The 13,553-nt window shown below is 42.9% G+C and overlaps 1 protein-coding gene across 1 annotated transcript in view; it reads right to left on the reverse strand.

Annotated features, from left to right (window-relative positions):
• Positions 1-13,553, reverse strand: part of LOC147673771 (N-terminal EF-hand calcium-binding protein 2-like) — a 565,615-nt gene that overhangs the window by 245,503 nt on the left and 306,559 nt on the right. Inside the window, exon 3 of the mRNA XM_086945528.1 lies at positions 10,962-11,070. Within this exon, the coding sequence (XP_086801654.1) occupies positions 10,962-11,070 (109 nt within the window). The remainder of the gene's footprint in view (positions 1-10,961; positions 11,071-13,553) is intronic.

A 13,553-nucleotide genomic window follows, 5' to 3' on the forward strand; every position in this document is an offset into this window, starting at 1 on the left:
AACTCTTTCCTTGATCAGAGCGGGATCCTGAAACAATGTACTGGTCCAGCCAGAAAGTATTTCTCCCAAGGTCTACCCACGCATCTCTCTAGCGTAGCTCATATTTTAGTAGGCTAGCTAATCATATGCTGTATAGGCAATGCGTGGTCAGCGCACGCTATGGCCATATATAAAACGAGACCAGCAGGTATACGTCATTTCAGGTGCACAAGGGCATGAGAGCCCCCACAGTCTTTCAGCTCCTTTGTGGGGTAGGAAGAGGGGAAGAGCTGAGAGTACAAAAAATGCAGGCAAACTACAAAGGGAGGAATTTGAACCCGACTCACAGGATACTGAAACCCTACGCAACACAGCAGGTGGGAGAAGGAAAGAAATGAAAAGGTGAAGGTGGTGGTGGGGAGCATTAAGAATCTACCCCTGAAGAAGACAGTTAAAAAGGCCGCTTTTTTTGCTATGAATAATGTTGCCACCATTGCCCGACCTACAAAACCAGCGCAGAAATGGAAGTAGCCTCTCTGCCAAAGAAGGGACACCTCGGCCTCTTTGGGGTCTCAGTCCTAAGAATAGGAGGTTTAACAGAGGGCTTGAATGTGTGTCAGCGTCACTGGGGAAAACCTATAAAAAAACACAAGGGCATATTACCAAGGCAGGCAAAATGAAATTATTGCCGCTTTTGCGGACGTTTTCGGCCGCAAAGCGGCGATAATTTCATCGCCCTATTAGCAAGCTGTCGCTAACATCAGTTAGCAACAGCTTTTAGGTGATAGCGAGCGGTTCGGGCCCGCTTTGCATGTCAGCAATATTTATCGCTAATGACATGCAAAGTGGGCGTACCCAACCTTTTCCAGTTGCTAACATCGCTATCGCCTATTATCAAGGCAGGCGTAGTGATTAAAATATTTGCGCTAAGCGTGAATATCGCAAAATCCTAACACCTGCTCAGACCACTTCTTAGCCTGTTTATGCAATGGGAGATGGATATTCAGGTTAAGTCCCTATTAGCGATAATTCATGAATATTACTGAATCTCCAGCGATATTCACGCATTTCCCCGCTATCGCCGGATATTTTATTGCTTTGTAGATAAATGTTGCTAATAGCACATTATCTCTGCGATAAAATCCGGCGATGCGCGACGATAAAAAAAATTTTGCTAAGCTTATTTTGCGATAAATATCGCTAGTTGTTGATAATATGCCCCACAATGACTGCACAACAGGGGAAAAAACACATTCCCCCAGATTCATCATGGTCATGTTTTGCGAGTCCTTAATAGAGAATTTTAAGGATTCGCTATTAAAGACTCACAAAACGGGATGCATGTAGAAATCGCAATATTTTATGCGATTTCTACTGCTTCCTTATTTGCGATTCGCTAATTGCTAATCGCAAATAAGGAATGGCTTTCCCATTCATTCCTATGGGCCTAAAGGCCCAAAGGAATGAATGGGGGGTCATTCCTTATTTGCGATTAGCAATTACCGAATCGCAATTTAAAGGGTGCGAGGGTGTCCAAAGGACACCCTGTTGCACCCCTGAAATGGTAATGTACACTGGTGTTGCGCACACACATGTCCAAAAGACATGTGTGTGTGTGTAACATACAACTTAGAAAAATGCACTAAAGTGCATTTTTCTAAGTTTTCGCTATTTACCATGTAGTTAGACTTCGCGGTAAATAGCGGCCCCAGATTGCGAATTCGCAATTTTTAAATGGTTCATGAATTGCATTTAAGGAATCTCAAACTGAGATTCCTTAAATGCAATTTATCGCAATTTAGCGATTTCTAGAATTGCGATTTTTGCATTTCGGATGATGAATCCCAAATGCAAAAATAGCACTCGCAAAGGTCCAGATTCTCAAAATCTGACCCTTTGCGAGCCGATTTCGGCTTGATGAATCTACCTGTAAGTCCCTTCATACCATAACAGGGGGACTTACCGTTCCAGCACTGATTAAGGGAACCATCAGAGCCAAATTCATATCTCTAGCAAATGGATTTTTAATAGAAACTGAATTAAAAATAAAGGCGCAGGTCAGCGGAAATGCGTAGGTTAAGTGCTGCTCCGTAAAGTACATTATAGAAAAAACCACGGTGCTCTTTAACTGAACTTCTGGAGTTAATAAAGCACCAACCTATAGACCTTTGGTATTAACACGGAAACCTTTTATCTCATCAAACATGGCTGCTAATCGGGCGGCTTTTGAAATGTATCCCTGAATCCCCATTAGTGTACTCACACGCTCCGGGCGGCCAACGCTAGGCCTTGCACGGCCGTCAATCTGCCCTGCAGCTTCCCTCTCTCTAATTGTGATTAAGGCCTCCATTAGTGCCCGCTCTCCACTTGAAGGGGTCAGTGGCATTGAACTGCAGTCTCTCAAAGAGCTCCTCTGGGCGGGAACTGCCGCCAGACCGGAAACCGAACTGGAATCACACGTGGTGTCAGCCAGCAATGCGCAGGCAGCATTTTTTTTTAATGAAATGCGAATGCACTGAAAATCAGGCGTCTTTAATGGGCAGTAAAATGCAATTGACCCTTTACAATATATATTTTTGTATGGAAGGAAAAATCGAATTACCTCGGAGGGTAAGGTGTGTACAGGGCATACTGCCAGAATATAATGGGCGAGAAGTCGTCCACCAAAAATGGCCTAAATTATGACTCTCGAATGGTCATGATGGTAGGTATATATAGAGAAGTATAACTTTACTATACTTAAGTCCATATATATGTACCTTCATGATATGTTTGTCTTCAAGGTATGTGGATGTGTACTTAACTGTACCTTCATGATATGTTGGTTGTCGCTATTTTTTATTTATTTTTTCACTAAAGTACATACAGAATAAAGAACATTACACCCTTAGCACAGAGATCGTGAACAACACTGGAATAGACATTTAGGGGCAGATGTATCAAGATTCCGATTTGCGAATTCTAAATGGCGATTTTTTGCGGATCGCTATTTAGAATTCGCACAATGGAATGTATGTACAAAATCGCTATTTTTTTAGCGATTCCTTAATATTCTTTATTTGCGAATTCGCATTTTGCGAATTCGCAAATAAGGAATAATTTCCAATGCATTCCTATGGGCCAGGAGTCAACACGACTGTGCTCACCAGACAACATTACACTTTTTCTATTTGATGCAGTATTTTAAACGGAAGAGGTTTGCTCATAGCGCTGCAGTGATAATGTAGATAGGCCTGCTGCATCCATGAGAAAATTGCAAAAGGTGACAGTAGCAGCCCGTCCTTAAAGGTGGAGGGTCCCGCCCCCTCCCTCCTCAACAAAGGTCAGCGTGACAGGCTCTTTTCATGCTCAGGTCAGCCAGGAGGCCCATAGCAATGATAGTGCAATAATTCTCAAATTGCAAATTCGCAATTTGCTAATCGCAATTTGAGAATTATTTCAAGGGTGCAGGGTGTCTCAAAGAGACCCTGCTGCACCCCTGAAATTTACATGTGTGTGCCTATGGGCATGTATGTGCCTCACATGCCACACTTACAAATGCCAAATAGGGCATTTTTTAAAGAAATCGCAAATTACCACCAACTACAAGTTGGTGGTAATTTGCGATTTCTTAACACAAAATCACAATTTCAAAAAGTTACATACATATCATTTAAGGAATCACAAAATTTGTGATTCCTTAAGTGCTATGGCAAAATAAGGAATGGCAAATTATTGCGATTCCTTAAATTGCGATTTTTTCTTACATATGAAAAAATGCTAAAAGGCCGTTTGCGAGTCGCAAAGGCCGAAATTCTGCTAATTTCGACCTTTGCGAGTCGCAAAAGCCTTGATACATCTGGCCCTTGGTTTTATAAATGTAGAAATGTAGAAACACGAGAGCAGCATACCGGATATGAGGGCAATACATACAGCAGACCCCCAATGATGTAGTATTGTAGTGTCCAGTAACTTCAACACGACTGTGCTCACCAGACAACATTACACTTTTTCTAGTTGATGCAGTATTTTAAACGGAAGAGGTTTGCTCATAGCGCTGCAGTGATAATGTAGATAGGCCTGCTGCATCCATGAGAAAATTGCACACGGTGACAGTAGCGGCCCGTCCTTAAAGGTGGAGGGTCCCGCCACCTCCTCATTTGCTAATATGATAAGTGTTTGTCAGGCTCAACAAACGTCAGCGTGACAGGCGCTTTTCATGCTCAGGTCAGGCAACCAGGCGCTGTACATGCGCTAAATGTGCAGACACCTGGCTGCCTGAGCTAATCTTTGGCGGGCTGAATACTTCACAGCCCTCTGGGTATGACATCCTCAGCCCGGTAAAGTGCTTCACAGAGCGCCTTGGACCTACGCGCTTCAGTTTTAAGCCCTGAAGTGCCCGGGGACGACTGTGCATCCGTGACTCATGTCACAGAGTTGGGTGGTGTGAGCAGTCTCATCGACCCATCCCACTCTCTGACGAGTAAGAGACTGCTGATTCCTCTCTTTAGCTGACCCATAACACGGTCAGCCAATGAGAGGCAGCAGTCCCAGGTCTCCAGGAACCACAAGGCTTCCCTCCCTCCACCTAAGATTACAGCTGAGTCCGGCCATGTAAAAAAAAATGTTTAGCGTGTGCATCTGCATGTGCGTTTGGATGCATGAATGTATGTGCATTTGTGCATGCATGCTGTAAATGTGTGCGCTTGTGTATGATGGGTGTATGTGTCCACGCCTTGTGCTGAATGCATGGGTGTAAGTGAGTATGCATTATTATGGTGTGACTGTGTGTGCATATGTAGCCCACCCGGCCCCTCCTGCTTGAAAAAACCCTCACTGCAAGGCGGCCCATGTGTCTCTTGGTCCGAAAGATTAGGGCAGTGTGGAATGATATATATATATATATAATTGCTCATTACAATAAATTAGGCTAGTTACCAGGCTTTTCCAGTGGGGAACGGTTGTAACTTTACAAGCTAGCCATTTGCCTCTTAGCTAATAAAAAGTATATGACAGCTTTCTTTTTAAAATTGGAGCAAATACCTCTAGTTTAACCAGAGTGCAATGAGAGGGAAGAGTAGTAGATTCAATACCAGCATGTCTGATATGTGGTCAAAGATCTTACCAAATGGTATTATTTTGCGGCATGGTCAGGCCAGTTGTAGGAAGTTTGCTATGGGGGCGTGCCATCTCTTGAACAGGGAATGTGTGGCAAAACTGCAGTTTATCAATTTAAAGGTGTACTCTGTGTGAGGTTTAGGAATTCAAAATAGATCAACTGGAATCTGCTATTAGGAGTAATGCCATTTTATTGCCCAGATCAATTTCTCCACTCTTCATCTGTAATAGAATGCTGTAGATCTGCGGTTCATGTGTCCCTGTCAGAAGGAAGAATATCGGGGGCTTCTTTCTGCACAGATGATATGTCTGTTAGTGTTGAGATCTAACGTCCTGCTTTGAAGGCTTTTCATGGGAAGGAGGAGTGAAGCTTCCTACGAGTTGCTCGAAGTCTGAAATAAAAGATCCAGACCAGGGGCGTAATTCAGGCCCCCGCAGCCCAGTGGTACGGGGGGGGGGGCAAGCTCCAGGGGGCCCCCTCAGCAGAGCACTTCGGCTGGAGAGCACCTGGTATAGTCTGGATGGGGCCCCTCCACTTACATTGCAGGGGTGTCCAATGAAGTTTCTTTACGCCAGTGATCTAGACAATGTGGTCTGCCCTACTAACAATGGCCGAGTTCTAAGAATCCCAAATTTTGACATAGGCCACCATTCTTGGTCAGCTGTAGATGTTGCAATTGTTCATTGGTGCTTGGAAGCAGTGGGTGGTTATTAAGTTATCTCTGATCAGGTATCTTCTTTAACACCTTCGGTGCTCATGACGAGCTCAGCTCGTCATGAGGCACAGTGGCGCAGTGCTCATGACGAGCTGAGCTCGTCATGACCGCTGCGGAACGGCCACGCGTGGATAATTCCCCTGCTTTGCTGGGCATTCCATTAAATGGGCGTGGTCTTGATGAACTCAGCTCATCATGAGCACAGCGCCACCGTGCTGCGTGACGAGCCGAGCTCGTCACAAGCACTGCGGCGCCGCTCACGGCCCCCCTCCCCCCTGCACCGCAGGGGAATCAACCCCGCGGGGGAGGGGTTAAGCACAGAATCAAGGAGAACTTGTGGCAAGAGGCACCATGAAAAGACTGTGTTGGGGAGCTGGGAATTCAAAGGTTACTTTAACTGGGGAGTGCTCAAAGACGGTGTGTGCAGTATGTCCTCTGACGAGGAGCACATCTCTTTTGTGGCAACCTACAAATCTAGAGTAAAGAATTGTGGATAAGTGTGTGTATGCTGAGGGTGATTTGGTGGATGCCAACAATCCAATGATTGATTTAAAACCAAGTTGAAAATCACCACCCCCTAGTATAGACCGCAAGGATAAAGAAATACATTGGACCCACATCTGCCTTTTGAATCCTATTGAATGATGTTGTTTTCATGTTTGCTGTTTCCTTATTAACCTGTTCTGTTGAGGATTCAGTAGCGTTTATAAGAGCCTTTCAAGATGATATATATGGGCTTTATCTTATTAGGTGGAATGATACTCTCTTATCTGAGCACATCTTATAATAATTTAGGTTTCTGATCATATTTTTACCTGTGGCTTTTCACTCAGCTCACTGTCCTATCTGTTGAACCTGCTGCTAGGCCCACTTAATCCTAGGAAATCATGTTAGGTCATTGCTAAAAATCATGACATCATTAACAAGAATTCACTCCCAGAAATGTTCCCCCATATCTCTGTACAGTGACATGATGCAAACACGACAAATGGTGTCACAAGAATCCTCATATGATGAAAGTTCTGACGTTATACATGTCCCATCACTGTGCTCAGCCTCCTCATCTGGCTCAACATATGGCAGAGAGGATTGTTATAAGATCATATACCAAGTGTCTCCCCTCCCCCTTCTAATCACTTTGAATTTACAACTTAGAAACTTTTTCCTTTGAAGCTGCCTAAGATAGGATCCTGGTGGTTCACCTGTGATACCAGAGTACACATCACAGCAACAAACTAAAGTAAAAGCATGGTTCAACTGAAGTTGGGTCAAAATTATGATACCTGAGGACACTTAATTGACTCAACGTGATAGCAGCCAAGAGTGTGTTATAGAATGAATATTCTAGACTAGGACCATTCTAAAAAAAGGCTAATTATGTGTCCCGGTGAACTGCTCCCTTGCTGTCTCACACATGACTTACGTCTGCTCCAACCTCAACATTTCATAAGGACCCCATAGAACACTCTTGGTTGCTGTGGCTGGCTCTAGAGAACTCCCCCAGTGAATGCACACTCACTCAGACAACAATCCAAATAGAAACACCAGAACCTAATACATACCCAGTCTAAAGTAAAAATAAGGCACAGACCGGCTGCAACCTCACTCCTACTTCTGCCATGCAGCTCTCATGGAGTACCTCAATGTACATCTTCTAGTTGATACTTGTCCTTATTTAACACTGACATAATTATTCTAGACCATGTATAGTTTGGAAACATCTCCTAGAGTCCTTCCCTTGTGTAATACCATTGTGTATAAAATTGAGCCCCAAAATGTAAACTTCCAGAGAAAAATTCTGCATATTTTTCTCAGCTTTGCTGTGTTCAAATATAGAAGCAATTGTATGACAGTGAAGTGAGAATAAGCTTGCAATATGAGGAAAACATTAGCATGGATGAAGGCAAAGGTCAACTGCGAATTGTTGCCTAGTGGTTAAAATATGGAACTTCACAATTCTTTGTAGGTGAAAAAAGTCTCTGTGAGAATATGAGTTGCAATGACTGGGTCTGCAGTCATTCTGGATAGTGGATCCATTTCTCATCACCCCTTCATTCCTCTTTCCCTAATCGTTATGTAAAGATTGTGTATGGATACTAATGAGAACTATCGCCAGAGGATTGACTTTCGGCGTCTTGTACAGTCAAGCCACAGTAGAATCAATGGTTTGGTAAAAACCCCTCCCCAGCTTTGAGGACGTCATCTGGGCAGCCCCTGGGCCGATGCAGCAATATTATGGTACATATGGCTAAGACCTTGGGTCTTTGCATCATGCCTGAAATTAATTTCGAACAATGCTTGTGAGGGCAGTCAGCCATGCTGCCTTTGGTGGGTTTGAACTCTATAGCAATCAGAACCTCTGTCCTAATTTAAGGAACCTAATGGATCATATTTTCGACAAGCATTCTTTTCGCCCTGGGCAACAGAAAATCCCATTTTATCTAATGAGAACCATGAAAGATTCTATGTTTGAATAAATGTGTTTGAAATCCTTTCGATCCATACAAAGCAAGGACCAGCCAAGATTTGCTGTCTTTTGAATTTTTTTTATCGAATCGCTACGTAGAGCGGGCACCAGAATATGCTGAAGTTGTGAGCCACAAAAGCCATGAATACGCGTTCTGGTACTATAATAACCCCCGAGGCAAAGTGAACCGGTTCATATAGAAAAGAAAGAGGATGATTGAAATGGAACAGGACTCCTGAAAGAATCGAAAAAAACCATGCAGGGATACAGTGGAGATCCATAGAACACTTTGAAGTTACTGGTAAATCATCAAAAAATTCCTTAGCATCAATCTTCAACTGAGTACTTCTGCATCGGTGCATAAAGGATCAAATTATTTGTGATATTTTCAATCATGGAAAGGAGTGAATTAAACTTTCTGTCCAGAAGAAGGTGGCTTGATTGAAGCTACCCCACCGAAACGCATAGACGCTTGAAGTTTGTTAAATTTGATAAGGGACAGTAGTAAAACAAAGACAAGAAATTAATTCCCCTGCAGGGTGCGGTCTATTATTTTCAAATTAACAAGGATAAGACAAATATAACTGTCTCATTATTTTCCTTTCCAAGGAGCTGGTAGTGTAATGAATTTACAACATTGTGACACACATTGGTTTTAATATATTGTGGATGTAAAAACTGTCTTTTTGTGTTTTCATCTATATTTTTAATGTATTATTATGACATGATCAATTAAATATAATCTTATAAGTGCTTTAGCATACTGAGTGGAACTTTAACACAACACAGTGTGATAATTGGTGCATGACTGTGGTGAATAAGTGTGCGAATATCATTTAGAGTACTTTCAAAGGGAAAACATATTTTTAAACTTTTGGTTATTTGGTGCTCTGTCCCTTTGGAATATACGAGCGCCTCTCTTTGTTTCACAAGGTCTTGGGCTTGAGCCACGCTGCAACTGACCCAAGAGCATCCCCCTCTTGCCAGCAGAAACACCACCACCCTGAAGGCTTCAATACTGATGATGTGGTCTTCAGAGGTTGCTAATCCTCATTGAAAGTGCTCGTGAAGAAACTGAACCTTTGTATCTCCTCGAATGACACTACCAGAGTAGTCTTTTTGTTTCAGAGCATCTCATCCCTCTTATATGTATCCCCAACAGAACAACATGTATTGAGTACTCTTATACTTTGTCCATGGAAGATGCTGTATTTGATGAACATCTAACCTTCATAGAGCATGTTGTAAATACTTGGATCATGTTTGCAATCAGCATAGTCCACTATCCCCCTCAATATTCCTCATTTACATGCATGGTGCCATGACGCCTACCACTGTGACCATCTTTGCACCGGCCCTTTCTTTTGCTTATTACATTCATCTTAGTCTATGTCATTTACTGTCTTGAACTAACTTTTGTTTGCTACCATGACCAAAGGAGGGGTGTTTTTGGGGTCCTTTAAGACAGTTTTGTAACGACATGAAGGGGAGCTACTTGTCTGGTACCCTTGGGCAGAAGACATGACCCTGAAGCTCATCCACCTTAGTGTATAGGATTATCATTTAAAATGACGTAACATTGGTCAATTGTGGGTCTCGCTAAATATTCAATGATCCAACAGCGGATCAGTTGACCAGCAATGGTTTTATCCTGTATAATCAGTTCTTATAGAAGCTTCTTTGCCTCTGTAGCCATGTTTCTTCTGGCACCACACTAATCACCCAGAAAGCATGCAACTTGATGATGAGCAACTCGGAGTAGAGCCTGAAGTATCCTGCAGCAGAAAGGCAATTGTTGTCAGTCTTCCGGTTGTCAGTGACCCATTGATGCCCAAGTGTAACCAGCGATGGCTCCTCCGTTAAGGCCCAATTGCTCTCTAAGCAGTGCAAGAAGGAAAAATAAAATGATAATAACACAATGTTATTATAATTTGATTTTTCAGTACAGAGCCACTTTAGGACAGGGCTGGGCTGTGGTCATGGAGTGGGAAGGAGGAGTGGTGGGCAACATAAGTGCGCATGATGGTTTGGCAGGCCATCTTAGGACGGCCAACCTGTCATGCACACTTACTATTTCTCCACCCGGTTGTGTTGCTCAGACGGCTGGAGAACAGCCCCAGGCACTGTCTGAGCGGCACACCAGGCCGATCAGACCAATTACGACTCTGCTGTCATGCTGGTAATAGTATAAGCTGCATGACAGCAGTGTCGCAATAGTCTTAGGGGACTCGGGTAGCCTGTGTGCAGCCGGTAGTCGACGGGAACAGAAGAGGACAGAGGAGATGCGGTGGACGGCAGGTAAGTGATCTTTTTGTTTTCCTCCTCCCACTGCCTCCCGGGCCACCACTTCTGTTCCTTAACAGCCGCCACTGAGTGCAAGTGAGAGTCAGTGGAGGAGTGCAAGAAAAACAAAGCAGCTGCTGGAGAATAGCTATCCTGGAATCATAGGCCAGTATGACAACTGGGCATTAACTTGAACATTATTGGGATGTGAGCAGTGCTAGCTTGGAGACAAATAAATGAAATACATGATCAGCATATTGGAGACAAGCATGAAAAGAAGAAAAATGCTATGGACAAAGTAATGCAGTACATCAAATATATTATCTTCTAGCATGCCTCTATTTCAGGGTCGCTAATGGTCCCTCATAATAGTCTGTTCAAAGATACTGTGTTTTTGTGATCAGATCCAAAGAGCTTACTTGGTGTTGTCTGAGTCGATGGTATGAAAGAGCTTCTCAAGTTCTTCCTCGTTGAGAGTTCCATCCGAGAAAAACGTCTGGAACTCATCCAGGGACAACTTCCCATCATCTGTAAAGGAAAGATGAACTATCTATTAATTTCACCAAGTCGGTCATAGATGGCACTTAATATATTTTAAAGATAAAATTATCTCCCGTTCTTCCCTATGGAATGATGTATTTCCTGGCCCCAGATTAGCGGAGGCGGGAAAGTCTGAAATTAATTTGAAAGGGTTGCTATTATTGCCTTTGTTTTTTTGTCTATTCATATGATGGAATACCTGAAGAATGAAAAATGTCCAGTATCCTTTTAACCAGCTATTTTTCTGGAGAGACAAATATGCCAGGAATGTGAGAGAGAGGAGCGTATTTCGAAGCAGGCACGTTTTTTTAAAGAATAGGGGAGTTTTGCTGTATTTTCTTAACCGCGGTGGTATTTTTCCGTTACTTTTGTATATTTCTGAAAATTAGTGAAGAGTGATCAACTCTGTGAAGCATCATTATCTTATGGTAATTTCCTGCCTCCGAACCAGGATTCACCTTCTAAAGAAACCGATCTGTGTTCAGACATTACTCACGTCCCAGCCATTTACAACTCAATTATTTAATCATAACTAGGAGCTTTAACAAAAACAGCATTAAACACATTTTGTGCCAAAAACTTGAGAAAACATCATGAATAAAAAAAAAATCAACTGGTGACAATAATTGGTGACAAACTAAAAAAATACAGTTTCTTTCAAAAATAAAATGCAATTGAAAGAAAAAATTATCTTGCTGCTCAATAGACTCACTGATAAAAAAATAGAATCTGAATATTTTATTGTACAATTATTTGCAGTTCTCACAACATAGCACATATTCTATTTAAAAGGAAATATACCAACTATATTTTTTAAAATAGGAGAGCAAGATCAGTGTCCACCACTCATATAGCTGCCTCTAGTTCCGTGAGCGGCATGGTACGTCTCGGCGAGTTAGTTCAACGACTATGCCGCGTTAGTACCAGTCTTGGTTTAGCTTTACGACTCATGAGGTGCAAGAACAATGATCTGGTGCAAGTTATGTTAAGATCATAGTGGCACAGGACTTGTATAGCTAATAATGACACCTGCATCTTCAAGATGGAATAAGGGCGTAAACTGGCAGGAGTACCGTTGTGCTGATAGTCTGGAACTATGATAGTGCTGCTTGACTAGCTGGGGTTAGCCCCCCCACCCCCAAGGGGTTGCTACTGTTTTTAACTTAGCTTTCAAATTGTCAAAAATTTCAAGAAGTGACAGATCATTCTGTCCCTCAGGTCAAAGCCAGCTAGCCAGCGCATGCTCTTTTCTAAAAAGGCCAGACCCAAAAGCTCCCTCCAACCCCTCATTAGTTCTTTACAAATGCATACTAGTAAAATTTGATGCTCTCTCACCAGCCTACATAGTCTGCATGCAGCATTTTCAGTTGATTGTAGCCATACCGGTGTGTGGTCATGTGAGGGAAGGTTTCCTGACCTGCACCACAAGAACTTTTGTTTTAGATCGATAAGGAAGTATGGGTGCGGTGATAAAGTTGTGTAGTTCTGTATTAGCGTCCAAATTTGCATCCAAGCATGATGAAGCTTAGATAATGTAATCGTTTCCTCTAGCAAGTATTGTACAACCATTGATTTATTTATTGTTCTCTTGAAACTTGGGATGTGCATGAAAGTTCCCAAAGAGACTAAGGGCCAGATGTAGGTGGCTAAATACGGGTCGATAACGCCAAAATTCGTTAAATTTCGGCGTTACCGACCGGTATTTAGCCATGTGCAATGTAGGTGACTTTAAACCTACATGCAAAATAAGGAATCGCAAAATAGCGATTCCTTATTTTGCTCTTGCATTTAGGGAATCAGAAAAACCGATTCCGTAAATGCAATGTAAGTAGTACTGAAAACAGTGCACCTCAGTCTTAAGGAATCGCCATTTACCACCAACTTCAAGTTGGTGGTAAATAGCGATTTCCTTACAAAAAGAACTTTTTTGCTTTTTAGGTCTCGCCTATGCAGCGCGCATGCACTAAAAAGGAAAGAGACCTCTTGAGATTGCTTCAACTTTCCAGGCAAAAACGTTCACGCGTTGCATTGCTTTCAATGCAACACGTGCACGTTTTGGCGATTTCCTTGCGGAAGCAAGTGGCGCCATATAGTGACGCAATATGGTTGCAAGCTCCCGCAAGGGAAACACTGCCTGCTCTCAGCTGCACCCCCCCCCCACTTGCGCGAGGCGCGCGCGCTTTCACACGTGGGTAGTTTCCAACCAACCGGCCAATGCTTGTTGTAGATAGTTGTATTGGAGACTGTCCAATGCCAATAAAAACGTTTTAAATTGTACTTCTTCTCTTCTGGGCACAGAGAGAGAACACAAACTAGGCAGGCTACTGAAACCGTCCAACCAAAAACAACTATTCAGGCTCTATGCTGTGATCAGCCAATCCGGAGGCGGATTACATTTCCACTTTCCCCCGAACTGCTCCAGCCCCAGCTGGTCCTGCAAGAAAACGTTTGCGATGCTGCTAGCTGATGTG

This window comes from Lissotriton vulgaris, chromosome 12 (genome assembly GCF_964263255.1).
Source record: "Lissotriton vulgaris chromosome 12, aLisVul1.2, whole genome shotgun sequence".
Lineage (NCBI taxonomy): Eukaryota > Metazoa > Chordata > Amphibia > Caudata > Salamandridae > Lissotriton > Lissotriton vulgaris.